General features: G+C 40.7%; 1 protein-coding gene and 1 long non-coding RNA gene across 22 annotated transcripts in view; one reads left to right on the top strand and one right to left on the bottom strand.

Moving 5' to 3' along the window:
- Positions 1–19,229, top strand: part of LOC105602881 (uncharacterized) — a 131,661-nt gene that overhangs the window by 12,795 nt on the left and 99,637 nt on the right. For all 8 annotated transcript variants that reach the window (XR_003585546.3, XR_009597033.1, XR_009597028.1 and 5 more), the window contains exon 3: positions 17,936–18,160. This is a non-coding gene — a long non-coding RNA (uncharacterized LOC105602881). The remainder of the gene's footprint in view (positions 1–17,935; positions 18,161–19,229) is intronic.
- The window catches only part of LOC101105780 (acyl-CoA dehydrogenase family member 10), a 57,438-nt gene continuing 51,305 nt past the window's right edge, over positions 13,097–19,229 (bottom strand). For 6 of the 14 annotated variants that reach the window (XM_042234627.2, XM_060401217.1, XM_060401207.1 and 3 more), the window contains 2 exons: positions 17,297–17,326; positions 13,097–13,412 (listed from right to left, as the gene is read on the bottom strand). In XM_042234627.2, coding sequence (XP_042090561.1) covers positions 13,350–13,412; positions 17,297–17,326 — 93 coding nt within the window. In that variant the 3' untranslated portion in view covers positions 13,097–13,349. Of the gene's footprint in view, positions 13,413–13,831; positions 16,388–17,296; positions 17,327–19,229 lie in introns of those variants that run through there. The other 8 variants (XM_027956517.3, XM_060401219.1, XM_060401211.1 and 5 more) reach the window with 2 other exon arrangements.

Raw genomic sequence — 19,229 nt, 5'->3', positions numbered from 1 at the left:
GAAGGTTATAAAATTTGATGATGATATAGAAAATCTGATTTCTTTTTTTTAATCAATTACTCATAGGTAAAAAATAGAGTTGTGGCATTATAAAATTAGAGCTCAGCAAGTAAATGTTGCCACACATTATTTAATGGCAGTATCCCTTCATTTTTGTTTAATGAGATTCATGGTCAAAGTCATGTAGTGTCATACAATCCATGGAAAAAATAGTAGCACTTGCTAATAGTATTTAGCAAGTGATGCTTTAGTGGCTATACTAAGTATGATATAAACAAGAGATATGGTTTCAAGGGAAGGGACAATTATAAAAATAGACAAGAACTTAATGTCAGAAAAATCAAGAGTTAAAAAGGTTAGGACAGATACACAAGCCAGAATCAGAACATATTAGACAAATGCAGTTCATCGTGTATTTTCTTCCTAGCTCTGACTTCAGAAGGCCTAGAAGCAATGAAATACTAGTAGTAATAAGTACCCCTAATGCACAGAGTTTTACTTCCTAAATATCGTTCTTGACTAAAAGGAACCAGGGCTCCTTGGAGAAATTACTCATTCCAAGTTTGTAGTAGGAACTTAGGCTGAGTCTGAGACATCATTTTGTGCTAGGAGCAAGAAAGTTTTCAAAACCTAATGGAATAATTATGTGTATACATCAGTTTGGCAGCAAGATCTTTCTTGACCCACCCTTTCATTTAATGAAAATGAATACAAAAATAAACAAATAGGACCTAATTAAACTTAAAAGCTTTTGCACACCAAAGGAAACCATAAGCAAAACAACCCTTAGAATGGGAGAAAGTATTTTCAAATGAAGCAGCTGACAAAGGAGTCATCTCCAAAATACACAAACAGCTCATATAGCTCAATATTAAAAAAAAAATCAAAAAATAGGCAGAGACATAAATAGACACTTCTCCAAAGAAGACATACAGATAGCCAACAAACACGTGAAAAGATTTTCAACATCACTAATTATGAGAGAACTCCAAATCAAAACTACAATGAGGTATCTATCACCTTATGCCCACTGAAATGGCCATTATTAAAAAATCTGCAAACAGTAAATGCTGAGAGGGTGTGGAGAAAAGGGAACCCTCTTGCACTTTTTGTGGGAATGTAAACTGATACAGCTACTATGGAGAGAAGTGTGACGGTTCCTTTAAAAACTAAAAATAGAACTACCATATGAGCCAACAATCTTCTACTGGGCATATACCCAGAGAAAACCATAATTCCAAAAGACACATGCAACCCAATGTTCATTGCAGCACTACTCACAATAGCCAAAACATGGAAGCAACCTAAATGTTCATCAACAGATGAATGGATGAAGAAGATGTGGTACATATATACAATGGAGCATTACTCAGCCATAAGAAAGAAGAAAATTGGGTCATCTGCAGAGACGTGGATGGACCTAGAGACTGTCATACAGAGTGAAATAAGTCAGAAAGAGAAGAACAAATACTGTGTATTAACACATATACGTGGAATCTAGAAGAATTGTACAGAGGATCTTATTTGCAAAGCCCGAATAAAGACGCACAGGCTGGACACCAAGAGGGGAAGGGGAAGGGGTAGTGGTGGGATGAATTGGGAAATTGGGATTGACATATACACACTATTGATACAATGTAAAAATACTATATATAGGCTCATTCCAAGCTGGAATCAAGATTGCTGGGAGAAATATCAATAACCTCAGATGTGCAGATGATACCACCCTTGTGGCAGAAAGCGAAGAGGAACTGAAGAGCCTCTTGATGAACGTGAAAGAGGAGAGTGAAATACTGGCTTAAAACTCAGCATTCAAAAAACTAAGATCATGGCATCTGGTCCCATCACTTCATGGCAAATAGATGTATAAACAATGGAAACAGTGACAGACTTTATTTTCTTGGGCTCTAAAATCACTGCAGATGGTAACTGCAGCCACGAAATTAAAAGATGCTTGCTCCTTGGAAGAAAAGCTATGACAAGCCTAGACAATGTATTAAAAAGCAGAGACACTACTTTGCCGACAAAGGTCCATCTAGTTAAAGCTATGGTTTTTCCAGTAGATATGTATGGATGTGAGAGCTGGACCGTAAAGAAGGCTGAGTGCTAAAGAATTGATGCTTTTGAACTGTGGTGTTGGAGAAGACTCTTGAGAGTCCCTTGGACAGCAAGGAGATCCAACCAGTCCATTCTAAAGGAAATCAACCCTGAATATTCATTGGAAGGACTGATGCAGCAGCTCCAATACTTGGGCCACCTGATGCTAAAAGCTGACTCACTGGAAAAAAACCCTGATGCTGGGAAAGATTGAAGGCAGGAGGAGAAGGGGATGACACAGTACAAGATGGTTGGATGTCATCACTGACTAAATGGACATGAGTATGAGCAAGCTCTGGAAGATAGTGAAGAACAGGGAAGCCTGGTATGCTACAGTCCATGGGGTTGCAAAGAGTTGGACATGACTGAGCGACTGAACAACAACAACAGTAATAAAACAGATAACTAATGAGAACTTACTGTATAGTTCAGCACTGAACCTATTCAGTGCTCTGTGATGAACTAAATGGGAAGGAAATCTAAAGAAGAGGAGATATATAGCATATTCAAAAGCAGAGATATTACTTTGCCAACTAAGGTCCGTCTAGTCAAGGCTATGGTTTTCCTGTGGTCATGTATGGATGTGAGAGTTGGACTGTGAAGAAGGCTGAGCACTGAAGAATTGATGCGTTTGAACTGTGGTGTTGAGAGTCCCTTGGACTGCAAGGAGATCCAACCAGTCCATTCTGAAGGAGATTAGCCCTGGGATTTCTTTGGAAGGAATGATGCTGAAGCTGAAACTCCAGTACTTTGGCCACCTCATGCGAAGAGTTGACTCTTTGGAAAAGACTCTGATGCTGGGAGGGATTGAGGGCAGGAGGAGAAGGGGACAACAGAGGATGAGATGGCTGGATGGCATCACTGACTCGATGGACGTGAGTCTGAGTGAACTCCGGGAGTTGGTGACGGACAGGGAGGCCTGGCCTGCTGCAGTTCATGGGGTCGCAAAGAGTTGGACACGACTGAGCAACTGAACTGATAGTTCATTCACTTTGCTTTACAGTAGAAACTAATACAACATTGTAAAGCAACTATACTTCAGTAAAAAATTTTTAAATAAAATAAATTTCTCTTTCTGGTGATTATTACTGTACAGAAATTCAACAGATTCCTGTTTATTGATTTTGTATCCTTCAACTTTACAGAACTGATTTATTCTAATCATTTTTTGGTGGAGGCTTTAGGGTTTTCTATATATAATATCATGTCATCTGCAAATAGTGACAGCACACCCCCTCCTTCCAGAGGAACCACTATCAAGACTTTTTATGATAATCATTCCTTTCCTTTGCTTTCTAGTGAGTTTTACTTGCTAAGTGTGCATCTGTAAGTATTACCATTTTGTTTGCTTGTTTTTGAATTTTGCATCAGTGGAATCATACAGAGTGAATAATTTTGTGTCTGACTTTTCACTTAGCATTTTGTTTTTGTAGTTCATCCATATTGATACCTATAGCTTAGGTAATTCATTTGCTTTGATATATTATATTCCATTGTGTGAATATATAACATACCTGAGTCATGTACTGGTACCTTGACTGCTGTGGGGGTAGAAAGTATTGCAGGGTAAGGGCCCTTCCATGTGGGCTGGAGACCTTGGAGATGCCCAACTCCAGTCTAGGAGGTTGTCCTGCCTTGACTTGCCTAGGGATCTGATCCTCAAAAGGTTGTCACGCCTCAACCTGCTCAGGGATATCCCAGTCCAGGGGTCCCAGGAGGTCGACATGCCTCGACTTGCCCAGGACCCAATTCTCAGGAGGCTGACCTGCCTTGACCTGCCTGGGGATTCGATCTCCAGGAGGCTGTCACTCCTCAGCTTGCCTGGGGATCCACAACCTGACCCAGGGACACCTGGCTCTCAGGTTGTAACAGTACTGGGTAGGATAAGTTTCAAAAAGACTCACCCCCCATGGAAATTGAAGGAGGCCTATTAGTTTTTTCTTTTTTCTTTTCCTCCCTGTCATCACTGTCTTTCATATGGGAAATAACCAATCCACTTCCTGACAGACATCCTTGAGATGCATCCTTGATAACTGGAAGTTGTTTGATCCTCTAACTCTAAGGAGAAGTTGCTTAAAATTCTTTTGTGCCACTATATGGCCATGGTATCCTCTGGGGGACAAGGAACACTAGCCTGAGGATGGGAGTTTAAATTACAATACCATCCTGCAGCTAGACTTATTCTGTAAAAGACAAGGGAAATGGACAGAGATCACTTGTGTCCAGACTTTCTTCTGACTAAGAGATATGAAGGAACTCTGTCCTAAGTATGGGATTGTTGTATGCCCTAAAAGTGAGCCTACTAGGCAGATGGTGTTAGGCACAGACAACCAAGAGAAGGTACCCGCCTGCGAAGGCTCACCTCCCATGGCTTCCGAGTCGCCTGGTGCTCCTTCCTTGTATCCAAACCATGCCCCCATATCTGGGAGCACCCCCTCCACAAAAGTGAACTCGAGTAAGTCCCTTAGTTGAAACTGGAAAAGTATTTGAACCAACCTGGGTCCATAAGCCCTTCTCCCTCTTAGAACTAAGATCAAACAAGATCTGGGAAGCTATACAGATGACCCAGGCAAATGTATAGATACATTCCAACACATTACCTTGGCCTTTGACTTGATGTGGAAGGACATCATGGTCATATTTATTCAAACTTTATCTGACCCTGAGCATGCTAGGGTCTTAAAGGAAGCCCGAAGGTATGCTATGGGGCTTCACGTGTCAAGCGATAAATACCCAGTAGGGGAAACTGAAGTCCCCTCCTTAGATCCTAATTGGAATTATAATGACCCTGAGCACATCTGGGAAAGGGAACATTTTCTGATCTGTGTGAAGGCAGGACTGAAAGGAGCCCAGCAAAAAGTAATCAGCTACGTCTGGGTCTCAGCAATAACTCAGGAGCCCAGTGAGAACCCCATTGCCTTTCTGGAAAGGCTAAAAGAGGCCCTCCAAGTATTACTAGAAAGATCCTGCAGAGGAGTAGGCCTCCAAACAACTATAAGGCAAGTGGTCTCCTCTTGTCCCACTTGCCAATTAAACAACCCCCAAGGAGCTCAAAGACTTCAGCCTGTCCAATGATGTGGGACCTATCCAGGAGAGGGCTGGCAGATGGACTAGATGCCAGTTTCTCAAGGGTAAAAATGCCTATTTTTTATGAGAGGTACATTCACAGGATGGATTGAAAGCTTTCCCACCCAGACTGAGAAGGCTGAGGAGGTGGTAAAAAAACTGCTCCATGAAATCATTCCAAGATTTGGTCTGCCCCAGTCATTACAAATTGACAATGGGACATCATTTACTTCTAAGGTCACCCAAGGGGTCTCTAAAGCATTGGGCGTTACTTATTATCTCCATTGTGCCTGGAGGCCTCAGTCTTCAGGAAAAGTAGAAAGAGCCAACCAATTCTTAAAATCAGTGATAAAAAGATAACCCAGGAGACCTCCATGGGATGGAAGGAGGCTTTACCAATAGCTCTCCTCTGCACCCATATTGCCCCTAAGGAACATGTTGGTCTTAGTTCTTATGAGATGCTATATGGGAGACCTTTTGTTTATGTCAATGACCTCTTCCTAGATCCAGAGGTTCAGACCCACCAGTCTTATACCATGGCCATTGGGCAATTCCAACAGGATATATGCTTGTGAGGTATCAACCAGGACCCAAAAGATTCTTTTTTTTTTTTTTTTCCAAAAGATTCTTAAGAGTCACCACTATATGCTCCAGGGACTCAAGTCCTAATTAAAGTCTGGAAGGATGGGTCCCCAAAGGCTCAACTCCAGCCCACATGGAAGGGCCCCTACCCTGTAATACTTTCTACCCCCACAGCAGTCAAGGTACCAGGACATGACTCCTAGATTCACTACTCATGAGTCAAGCCATGGAAGAAAACAGAAGAGGACACTCAATATACCTGTGAGCCCCTAGGAGATCTCAGATATCTATTAAGAACTACAAATGAGTGCCATTCTAATGAACACCCTCAAAATTAAGTTTCTGGGGATAAGATTTCTCAGGACAGCTCTAAAGAGCCAGCATAACTTGGCAGAGGTTGTACTCCAAAACAGACAGGAGATAGATCTCCTGATCCCTTGACAAGGAGGGACTTGAGCTATCTTGAATGAGATGTGTTGTTTCTGGGTAAATACCTCCAGCTAAGTTAAAGTCTGACAGTCCTCAAGAAAAACATTCAGACCCTACAGGATCTCAGAGAACAAGCTGGAGAGTTCTTGGGGTGGCTACAATCTCTCTTTGGTGGATCCTCCTGGTGATGGGAAATTTGGAGTTGGCTAATGCCCCACATCCAAGGGCAGAGAAGCCCCAGCAAGACGGTAGGCACTGGAGCAGTGGCTGCATAGTGCTGGAGACTGTGAGGAGATACCCCACATCGAAGGGCAAAGGAGAAGCCCCAGCTAGATGAGGGCAGACAAACTGAAAACCACAATCACAGAAAACTAACCAATCTGATCACATGGATCACAGCTTTGGTCCTAACTCAATGAAACTATGAGCCATGCCGTGTAGGGCCATCCAAGACAGACAGGCCATGGTGTAGAGTTCTGACAAAACGTGGTCCACTGGAGAAGGGAATGGCAAACCACTTCAGTGGTTTCTTCTTGCCTTGAGAACCCCATGAACAGTATGAAAAGGCAAAAAATAGGACATTGAAAGATGAACTCCCAAAGGTCAGCAGGTGCCCAATATGCTACTGGAGATCAGTGGAGAAATAACTCCAGAAACAATGAGGAGATGGAGCTAAAGCAAAAACAACAGCCGGCTGTGGATATGAATGGTGTTGGAAGTAAAGTCCCATGCTGTGAAGAACAATATTGTATAGGAACCTGGAATGTTAGGTCCATGAATCAAGGTAAATTGGAAGTGGTCAAACAGGAGATGACAAGAGTGAACATCGACATTTTAGGAATCACTGAACTAAAATGGACTGGAATGGGTGAATTTAACTCAGATAACCATTATATCTACCACTGTGGGCAAGAATCCCTTAGAAGAAATGGAGTAGCCATCATAGTCAACAAAAGAGTCTGAAATGCAGTACTGGGATGCAGTCCCAAAAACGACAGAATGATCTCTGTTCGTTTTCAAACCATTCAGTATCACACTAATCCAAGTCTATGCCCCGACCAATAATGCTGAAAAAGCTAAAGTTGAACAGTTCTATGAAGACCTACCAAACATTCTAGAACTAACACCCAAAAGAGATGTCCTTTTCATTATAGGGGACTGGAATGCAAAAGTAGGAAGTCAAGAAATACCTGGAGTAACAGGCAAATTTGGACTTGGAGTACAGAATGAAGCAAGGCAAAGGCTAACAGAATTTTGGCAAGAGAACACACTGGTCATACCAAACACCCTCTTCCAACAACACAAGAGAACTCTACACATGAACATCACCAGATGGTCAATACCGAAATCAGATTGATTATATTCTTTGCAGCCAAAGATGGAGAAGCTCTATACAGTCAGCAAAAACAAGACTGGGAGCTGACTGTGGCTCAGATCATGAACTCCTTATTGCCAAATTCAGACTTAAATTGAAGACAGTAGGGAAAACCACTAGACCATTCAGGTATGACCTAAATAAAATCCTTTACAATTATACAGTAGAAGTGAGAAATAGATTTAAGGGATTAGATTTGATAGACAGAGTGCCTGAAGAACTATGGATGGAAGTTTGTGACATTGTACAGGAGACAGGGATCAAGACCATCCCAAGAAAAAGAAATGCAAAAAGGCCAAATGGTTGTCTGAGGAGGCCTTACAAAGAGCTATGTAAAGAAGAGAAGTGAAAAGTCAAAGGGGGAAAGGAAAGATATACCCATTTGAGTGCAGGGTTCCAAAGAATAGCAAGGAGAGATAAGAAAGCCTTCCTGAGCGATCAATGCAAAGAAATAGAGGAAAACAATAGTATGGGAAAAACTAGAGATCTCTTCAAGAAAATTAGAGATACCAAGGGAACATTTCATGCAAAGATGGGCACAATAAAGGACAGAAATGGCATGAACCTAACAGAAGCAGAAGATATTAAGAAGAGGTGGCAAGACTACACAAAACTATACAAAAAAAGATCTTCATAAGCCAGATAATCACGATGGTGTGATCACTATGAACAAAGCTAGTGGAGGTGATGGATTTTCAGTTGAGCTATTTCAAATGCTAAAAGATGATGTTGCAGAAGTCCTGCACTCAATTTGCCAGCAAATTTAGAAAACTCAGCAGTGGCTGCAGGACTGGAAAAGGTCAGTTTTCATTCCAGTCCCAAAGAAAGGCAATGCCAAAGAATGCTCAAACTACCGCACAATTGCACTCATCTCACACACTAGTAAAGTAATTCTCAAAATTCTCCAAGCCAGGCTTCAACAGTATGTGAACCATGAACTTCCAGATGTTCAAGCTGAATTTAGATAAGGCAGAGGAACCAGAGATCTAATTGCCAACATCCATTGGATCATCAAAAAATAAGAGAGTTCCAGAAAAACATCTGCTTTATAGACTACACCAAAGCCTTTGATTGTGTGGATCACCACAAACTGTGGAAAATTCTTCAAGAGACTGGAATACCAGACCACCTGACCTGCCTCTTGAGAAATCTGTATGCAGGTCAGGAAGCAACAGTTAGAACTGGACATGAAACAACAGACTTGTTCCAAATTGGGAAAGGAGTATGTCAAGGCTGTATATTGTCATCCTGCTTATTTAACTTATATCCAGAGTACATCATGCGAAATGCTGGGCTACATGAAACACAAGCTGGAATCAAGATTGCTGGGAGAAATATCAATAACCTCAGATATGCAGACACACCACCCTTATAGCAGAAAGTGAAGAAGAACTAAAGAGCCTCTTGATGAAAGTGAAAGAGGAGAGTGAAAAAGTTAGCTTAAAACTCAACATCCAGAAAACTAAGATCATGGCATCTGGTCCCATCACTTCATGGCAAATAGATAGGGAAACAATGCAAACAGTGACAGACTTTATTTTTTGGTCTCTAAAATCACTTCAGATGGTAACTGCAGCCATGAAATTAAAAGACACTTGCTCCTTGGAAGAAAAGTTATGACCAACCTAGACAGCATATTAAAAAGCAGAGACATTACTTTGCCAACAGTAGTCATGTATGGATGTGAGAGTTGGACCATAAAGAAAGGCGAACACTGAAGAATTGATGCTTTTGAACTGTGGTGTTGGAGAAGACACTTGACAGTCTCTTGGACTGCAAGGAGATCCAACCAGTCCATCCTAAAGGAGATCAGCCCTGAATATTTATTGGAAGGACTGGTGCTGAAGCTGAAACTCCAATACTTTGGCCACCTGATGCAAAGTGCTGACTCATTTGAAAAAACCCTGATGCTGGGAAAGATTGAAAGTGGGAGGAGAAGGGGATGACAGAGGATGAGATGGTTGGATGGTATCACCGACTCAATGGACATGAGCTTGAGTAAACTCCAGGAGTTAGTGATGGACAGGGAGGCCTGGCATGCTGTAGTCCATGGGGTCGCAAAGAGCTAGACACAACTGAGCAACTGAACTGAATGCCCCTACTAGTCCTTGTTATCACATATTGATGCTGCTTATGATTGATCCATATATTATCAATTGTCTACCCCATTTTGTCTCTGTCCAGGTCAACCAGCTACAACATGCAGTGCCAGTTCAACAAGGATATATAAAGCTACAGTGCCCCAGAGAAAATATCACTCACCCTTAGATGAACACTGCTATAAGGACTCTGAGGCCTGAGACTAGCAAGAGGGGGAGGCCCAGTGCCCCTCACTGTCCCAGTTCAGCAGGAAGTAGCCAGAAAGACCTTGACACCCCTATTCCCAAAGAATTGGGCCTCCCATCTCTTGAGGGGGGAATGTTAGGTAGTTAGAATAGGAAAAAGGATTCCAGAATGGCGGTGGCTAAAAGAAAAGGAAGGCAAAAGCCCATGAAACTAGAACAAAGGAAGGTCCAAGGATGGGAGTTGGGACCTCAGGTAAAACAAACAGCACTCCTGGCTAGTCCAATTTACACAGGGTAGGCCCGGGGGAGGAGAAAAAAACATATAAAAAGAGAAGCCAAAACTGGGCTGGGGGCCTCTCTTCTCTTCACGTCTTTTGGGTCGGCATGCCCTCATGCCTCATGCCTCGAGGATGTATTTTCCTTTACTTTCTAAGTAAAACTGAGCTGTAACATGGAGCTGTAACACTAGTCTGTCGCTTCAAATTTTTGCTGTGATGAGACAGACTGAGGGAATTACAAACTCCCCTGACATACCTATTTGTCTGGAATGTTTGTTTCTAGGTTTTAGTTAACAAATCATGCTGTTATGAACAATCCATTCTGGTAGACATTAACACACACTTCTGTAGGATTTACACATAGGAATTGCTAGGTACATAAAACTGATGGCTTCTCTGATTATTCCTGAAGATAGATTCCTAGCAGTTAAATTAATGGATCAGAAGTTCTAAGCTTGGAAGAGGATTCAGGACCTCTGTGAATTTACTCTGTAATCAGCAAGATAGCCTTTAGTCTAATTCTTTTTTTAAATTTTAATTTACTTTTAATTGGGAGGATAATTGCTTTACAATGTTGTGTGGCTTTCTGCCATACGATGACATGAATCAGCTGTTAAGTATACATATATCCTCTTGAGCTCTCCCACCCCCACAAGTTTAATTCTTCTACAGTGTAAACTAGCTACACTTTGTTCAGTGTGGGAACAAACTATAGAATCAGTAAGCAGTATCCTTATTTTTTTCCTAAAGTTCATATGGAATTGTGTTTCTTTCATGCAGTCTAATGCCTTCCAATTCATATGGGTTTGTGTAGTGATTATGGCTGACTGACTGGAAAGCTTAGAACTGTTGAATCTCATTGTACAGAAACATCAATTAACCATGATCAAATTAATAAAGACATTGATTCAGTGTGCTTTATTAGAGGATTCACTTTCCAGAGCTTAAATTCAGTCAATTGAATGTTTTAATATACGTGCTTCTATGTTGTTTTCACTTTAGCAAATGTGAAATGTGTTTGTTCATTCACCTGTTTTGTGTCCTTCCTTGAATGCAGGGCTGAATCCTAATCAATGCCTAAAATCTTGCCTTGGCTGTGGTGGATATTCAGTAACTGTGTATTGGAATAGTGTTCGATTAACACATTATTTTGGCTTCCCCAGTGGCTCAGCAGTACAGAATCTGCCTGCAATGCAGGAAACGCAGGAGATTTGAGTTTGTTCCCTGGGTTGGGATGACCCCCTAGAGGAAGAAATGGCAACCCACTCCAGTATTCTTGCCTGGAGAATCCTATGGACAGGGGAGCCTGGTGTATTATAGTCCAGTTCAGTTCACTCAGTCGTGTCTGACTCTTTGTGACCCCATGGACTGTAGCATGCCAGGCTTCCTTGACCATCACCAACTCCCAGAGCTTACTCAAACTCATGTTCATCAAGTCAATGATGCCATCCAACTATCTCATTCTCTGTCATCCCCTTCTCCTCCCACCTTCAATCTTTCCCAGCATTAGGGTCTTTTCCAGTGAGTCAATTCTTCACATCAGGTGGCCAAAGTATTGGAGTTTCAGCTTCAGCACCAGTCCTTCCAATCAATATTCAGAGTTGATTTCCTTTAGGATGGACTGGTTGGATCTCCTTGCAGTCCAAGGGACTCTCAAGAGTCTTCTCCAACACCACAGTTCAAAAGCATCAATTCTTTGGTGTTCAGCTTTCTTTATAGTCCAACTCACATCCATACAGGACTACTGGAAAAACCATAGCTTTGACTAGATGGACCTTTGTTGGCAAAGTAATGTCTCTGCTTTTGAATATGCTGTCTAGGTTGGTCATAACTTTTCTTCCAAGGAGCAAGTGTCTTTTAATTTCATGGCTGCAGTCACCATCTGCAGTGATTTTGGAGCCTCCCAAAATAAAGTCTGTCACTGTTTGCATTGTTTCCCCATCTATTTGCCATGAAGTGATGGGACTGAAACCATTATCTTAGTTTTTTAAACACTGAGTTTTAAGCCAGCTTTTTCACTCTTCTCTTTCACTTTTATCAAGAGGCTCTTTAGTTCCTCTTCATTTTCTGCCATAAGGGTGGTGTCATCTGCATATCTGAGGTTATTAATATTTCTCCCGGCAATCTTGATTCCAGCTTGTGCTTCATCTAGCCTGGCATTTCGCATCATGTACTCTGCATATAAGTTAAATAAGCAGGGTGACAATATTCAGCCTTGACGTACTCCTTTCCTGACTTGGAACCAGTCAGTTTTTCCATGTCCAGTTCTTACTGTGGCTTCTTGATCTGCATAGAGATTTCTCAAGAGGCAGGTCAGGTGGTCTGGTATTCCCATCTCTTGAAGAATTTTCCACAGTTTGTTGTGATCCACACAATCAAAGGCTTTGGTGTAGTCAATAAAGCAGAAGTAGATATTTTTTTAAAAATTCTCGTGCTTTTTTGATGATCCAACGGATGTTAACAGTTTGATCTCTGGTTTCTCTCATGCCATTACATTCCCATGCCATTAAACTGTACGGGGTCGTAAAGAGTTGGACATGATTGAATGCACATACACTTACCACATTATTTGAAATTGTTGCCTTTTTGTATTTTTGCTCTTCCTTAGTATGTTAAGTATATTAATGACTAGGATCATTTTGACTTTACAAAGCACCTTCTCTTCCCCTTAGGAGCTGTGAGGTGACAGGTTATTTTGATTCTTTTTGATTTGGAATAATTATTTTGACATTTAAATGAGCCTCTGTCTGAATGTACCCAAATTTTCATTTCTATCTTTTTAAACTTTCCTGCTCCTGAGAATTTTCAGGCTTATAAAATTGCAGGTAATTAATAATCTCCATCGCTGCATCCCAGATAGACATGGGAGTTGCCAGAAAGGAAGCAGAAACAAATTTAAATAAAATAACGCTTAGCAGTGAGATAACATGTTATACCGGAAAGCTTTTGCAGACATTACCTAATCGATTTTCCAGCACATTGGAAAAGTAGGAAATGGGTTTTTGTTATATTTTAATGGCTGAGAAAGTGAGATATGCTTTTAATCTCTTAACTTCCTGAGAAGTGGACATTCACAACTTTCTTTGTTTAAAATCATAAAGACATTTTTTGCAGCCAGGTTTACATGATAGATTTCTGTCTTTTTAAGCTTAATCTTTTAAGAGACTCATCCGTTGACCTTCCATTTTTCTGAGAAGCAGGCAGCTGAGTCAACTTCAAAGCTTATTGATTTCATTTTCACAAAGCCAACACACTAGGCAGTTTCCAGAAACAGTAAGCTCCTTTTGCTCCTTCACCATCCTTGGAGAAACAAGAGAATAGAACAGATGCCAACTCAGAACACAAAGGAACATCTAATTCCCCCTGAAGGATGGTCCGATGGTGGGTAGAGTTAGTTTGGCCCATGTGTTTGAAGGCCAGATTGCTTACATGAGTTGCTTATGTTCACCCAGTTAGGAAAGGAGTCTAGTGATAGGTGATCCCTTTCCCAATATTTTTTGGTTCTTAACCTTTTTTCCTTCAAGACATATGTTTATTTTGCCCAGAAGTCTAGCTCTAATACCTTTTCTCTTCTAGTCAAGAAAATATAGTGAGTAAATATTTTTAATTTTGTTACTATTTAAATTTTTTGAAGAAATGATATATTTACTTCATTACTTTGTTAGTAATAACAAATGATTTGCAACATATCTCACAACTAATTATGACCAAATGATATGTTCATAGTTACTTTACATAAGATTTTAATTAATTTTTTTCAAAATAGTAAGTAGACATTGTTATATTTTTCAGTATATTTGATTTCTTCAACAAAAACAAACAAACCCAACAGTCTTCCTCTCACTTGCTTACATCAGGTATACTTCTTTTTATTTTTTTCACTGTTGATTTTCTTTAAGTCATTTTTGTCTGTTGTGAGCCAAGCCCTTTCTGAATCCTAGAGAAGTGGCAAGAGGTGAGCCATGCTTACACTGAATAGCCTGCAATCAAGCACAAGTGATTGTTTTGAGGAAATAACTTGTATGGGGAAAATCACTTAACCTCTCCAAAGTTCAGTTTCCTCATCTAAATAGTGGATTAATAATGCCTGCTTAACAGGTATCATTATGAGGACTTAAGGAAATAATTCACATGATAGCACTTATTACTGGCACAAGGTAGGCACTCAGAGACTACTTATTCAGTTTACTTCTGGAGAACCAGGCAAAACACTATCATTAGATTATTAAATTATAATATGAAGGCTATTTTAAAAATAAGAATTGAGAGACATAAGCGAGAACTGAGAGCTAGAATTTATTAGGAAAGGATCTGTGGAGGATGTGAGGTTTAAAGAGGCTGAGCTTAAATGATGAAGCTGTAGGTATTATCAGGGTAAGGAATGGATTGGCTCTGATTTGGAGAAAGAGTTTGGACTCCCTACTTAAGTCTCATCAGCTTTTTATGCCAACATTGTATCTGCATTGATTCCTGAGTGACTTTACAGAAAATAATTCTGTACTCTGTGGTAAAACCCTGAGCTAATCCTTGTTAGTACTACTGCTATTTTCATGGCAACCATCAGATGATAATCTTAGTGAGGCAAGATGTGAGAAGTATTTTCATCAACAAATACCCAAATTTACTGGTGGAATGTCCCATGGGAGATAACCTTATCACTTAGCTGCTGTCCCCCAAATCTAAACCCTGCTCTTCTATATTTCTGTTTGAACATTTAGTAGGAGGTATTTTTAAGAAAAAAAATCTTGCCATGGATTTTCTCCCATAATGGAATATCATTACACTTGAATTCTGTTTGAATAGTTTTTGGAAAATGGACATAAGTGGTAAGATAAATCTGAGAGGTGGGAAAGGCTTTGTATTTCATTTATAAATATTTCTGTGACTATTGATAAAGTTTTATAACTACTGGTAATTAGGTATGAAGGTAAAATTGACTTGATAATCTTTTGTTGATTTTACTGAAAGATTTAAAACTAAAATTCTTAATATTTAAATATAAAAATTTCTTGTTGAAAACTGAACTCACTCTGTAATATGGGGGATTTTATAGAATTTATTTTGTTTTCTGTGACATTTAAGGAATATGTTATAGAGACTTGATGTGGGTAGAAGGGGAAAAAGGAGAGGTCTGGGATAATTCCTTTGTGTAGGGCTAAAACTCCTAAGAATGGAGTTCCCATGGGCTTCCCTGGTGGCTCAGAGGTTAAAGCGTCTGCCTGCAATGTGGGAGACCTGGGTTTGATCCCTGGGTCAGGAAGATCCCCTGGAGAAGGAAATGGCAACCCACTCCAGTACTCTTGCCTGGAGAATCCCATGGAGGGAGGAGCCTGGTAGGCTACAGTCCATGGGGTAACAAAGAGTCGGACACGACTGAGTGACAAACTACTAAAGAAGGGAAGAGGCAGGAGAAACATGTTTGAGTGGAGGTCCTAGAACCAAGAGTTCTGCTTTTGTATGTGTTGAGTTTGAGATGCACAGCAGCTATCCACCTGGACTTGTTGAGTAGGTAGTTGGAGGAGCCAGAAGTCAGAGCTGGAGATAAATTACAAAAGTGGTCTGAAAGCATTCAGGAAGAAGTGCCCACTGGAGACCTGGTTGTTGCTGGTAAACCTACCCAAAGTAGTTATGAGGAGTCTTTTCCCATGGGTGTGGTTGTAGAGTGGCATTTTCATTGGCTTTTGGATCAGACCTGTATTTGAATACTAGCTCTATCATTTACTAATTAAGTGACCTCAACCATGTGAATTAATCTCATTTAGCTTCACTTTCTTCACCTATAAAACAGGTTAACAGGACATATTCCATAGCATTGCTAAGATAAAATGAAATAATGTATGTTTCTTAGAGCAGTGGTTGGATGTGATAAGTGCTTTAAAAATATTATCTTCTTTTTCTTCAGATTTAGTTTGTTGCATTCAATCCAAACTAACAAAACATGAGCTTCTCTTCCAAAATAAAATAAACCTGAATTTAAAGTCTACTCTCACATCTACTTTTGGGGGTGCCTACTTAATGATAAACTCCAAAAAGGATTTGATTCAAATCTATTTCCTATCAATCAATAATGACCTCATAAAATAAAGGATTTTTATGCAGATCCTCTGCAACTTGGCCTCAGGGAGGGCTGTCATTCTTTCCATCAATCTCTGCGCCAAATTTTCCTGGCTCTTTAAGACCAACCTGCCTTCTTTTCCATGTAATCTTTTGGGCTTTCTCTGCCAATGACTTGAACATCAGATCTTCAATCCAGTTGATCTTTGAGGTTATTAGAGCTATGATAGTGATGGAGACAACAAAGCAGAACAGTCAGCACACGCAGTACGTAACTGTGCACCAGATGCTCCTCTCACTACTTTTATTTAGATTAGTTTATTTCACCTCCACAACAGGCTTTTGAGGTAGCTACCACTTTATCTCCATTTTACAAGCGAGGAAACTAAGGCACAGAGTTGTGTAGTTTTGCCTCAGGTTATACAATGCAGTAACTGGGAGAGAAGAAAGACTGCTCTTTTCAGAGGTTGAGTTTGGAAGACAGTTTTCCCACAAGAACACAGTCTTTTTTCATCTCTGTATCCTCAATTAAAAGTATAGAAAGCAAATGTTCCATCCATGTTGGAGTTAGTGCAAAGTGCCAGCCCATCAACACAGAGGATTGTGTCATTCTGTTCTATTTCTTTCTTTTTTTTTTTTTTTTTTTTAAAAAGGAAGGGGGAGACCAAGTGAATCAAAAGCTCTGATTGTGAATACAGTATACTGGCAACATCTGGGGTCTGTTTTATTTTATGAGTCCTCATAGGACATTTAGAAATAAAAATTTTAAAATCTATTCTGACTTCTGAAATATTTTTTATTTAACTAGCAGTAGGGATCTGACATTGAATAATGACCCTCCTCCAGAAACAAAAGCAGATTAACATTTGTCCTTTTTTTCTATTAAAAGCCTGTGCTGCCAGATTTGCTGGTCTTTGATGCTGAAGGATTATTGTTTGTGACATGATTAAAAGATGATAATAAAACTCGTATTGTGCTCTAATTTTAAAGTTAGTTCAAATAAAATTAGACATGATCCCTAAGGGCAGTTTTTCACAGATCCATATAAACAGGCATTCCCTTCTGTGAATAATAAACATTGTTAGTGGCATCAGACTTTCCTCATTCCAGGGGATGAGTTTTTAGCATACCTGAAAGTCATCCACTCTGTGGCTTTTTGTCTAAAAGAAGAAAAACAGTATTAAAATGGAAAGAAACTGAAAATGGGAGCCAGGCACCAACCAGCTGTGTGATCTCAGACAGGACCTTACTTTCACTCATTCAAATTATAGGCCTATACGAGGTCATGCTTGGGTTCTCACTGGTGTGCACAGTTGTGTGTATCAGTTTAGCACACATGTTGGGTCATAGGTTCTTTTATTCTGGTTTGTTCGTCTGTGGTGCTCACCCTGGCCCCCTAGTTTTAGGGGCCCTTCTTCCCCAGGCCCATCCAACTATCTCTGCTTAAGGAAATCTTTCCTACCAAGATTCAGCCCAAACCCCATCTTCTGAGGAAGTCTTCAATAATCACACTAGCTTCTCTTGGCTGCTTTCACCAGTTTTCAGTTCAAGGTCAACCATAAGATTAACTGCATGTGCTGAAACCCTAATATATTTGTGACTCCATGTGGCTCAGTCTGTCCAAGACATTAAGTACAATTTAACTTTCAACCTAGATTTCTCCCTGATAATGTGTTGACTCTTTTCTTTCTTCCACTTTACTTTCAATATGTTTTCTTGCACTTCTGTAAGTCTTTGTTCTGATTTTTTTTTGTTAACTTTGTCTCTAGGTCCAACTTTATTACTCTCCATTGCCCCTTGTCTGTGTGGACTCACTGCCAGGAATGAAACTGACAAAAGCAAAGTATCCTTAGAGGGAAGAGGAATGAAGCAGGGAGAGGATCTAAGCAAGCAAAATGTAAGGATGCTACAGAAGGAAGAGATGTGAACACTTTGACGTGAATAAATATTATCCTCCCACCATGCCAAGATCACTGGGAGAAGCTCTGAACTGGGTAAGAAACAGTCATTCACTTCCTCTAAGAAGTTACACAAAGTCTTAGCTTTGAAATATTCCAAAGCATTTTATTGTTAGGGCCCAACAGTGTCTTTTCAGGTTGGAAAAAATCTAGTTCCACCTGTTCTCTAAAAACAGTGGTAACTGAGATGTCCTTCAGGGTCACTGAATGGTGGGATTTTAGATATTTGGTTGTATAGTCCCAATGCTGAGACACTGACACTATCGAATGGAGGGAGTTTTCTGTTTTGCAAACTGTGCATGGGGGGAGGGGAGTAATTCAGAGCAATAGTTAAACAAGAAGACATTCTCTCTCAGGAGCCAAAGGAAAAACAGTGGCCCAGCCTGGGCATAGGCTGCCCTCTTTATTCTCGTACGTGCACACATGCACACACACGTACACACACACTCTGATGACAGGCCACCAGCACTCCATGCCCTACCTTCAGCCCTAAAGCAGATGTTCCCACAGGGGCTGCCCCCTAGGCAGTAAGGAGGTATCCCCAAGATTCCCCAGCTTTGGAAACAGACTCACATACTTTATTCATGGCAGGATATGTTCTCGTTGGCTGCCTGGGGCTGCTTTTTCTTCTTCCTCCTCCCCCAGGTGAGGCAGCCAGCACCTCTCAGGAAGCCTCTCAGAGATGGTAAAAATCCATGCCTCTGAGTGGAAAGAGCTCTGCAGTCTTGTGATTTAGGTTTGAATTCACTGACTAGCTGTGTGATCTTAGGCAAGTCATTAAACCTCTTTGAACCCCAGTCTCCTCACCTCTAAAATGGGCAGAAAAAATTATTTGCCAGTTGTTGAGATGTGCAGTTCTTGGCACCTGGTAGGTACTAAAAGTGCTGTGCTAAGTCGCGTCAGTCATGTCCGACTCTACGACTCTATGGACTGTAGCCCACCAGACTCCTCTGCCCATGGGATTTCCCAGGCAAGAATACTGGAATGGGTTGCCATGCCCTCCTCCAGGGGATTTTCCCAACCCAGGGATTGAACTCCCATCTCTTGTGTCTCCTGCATTGGGAGGCATGTTTTTTACCACTAGCATTAGCCCATACCTAGTAGC

This window comes from Ovis aries, chromosome 17 (assembly GCF_016772045.2).
Source record: "Ovis aries strain OAR_USU_Benz2616 breed Rambouillet chromosome 17, ARS-UI_Ramb_v3.0, whole genome shotgun sequence".
NCBI classification, from domain to species: Eukaryota; Metazoa; Chordata; class Mammalia; order Artiodactyla; family Bovidae; genus Ovis; species Ovis aries.
Note: the sequence above shows the minus strand (reverse complement) of the source record. Positions and strands in the feature narration are given on the sequence as shown.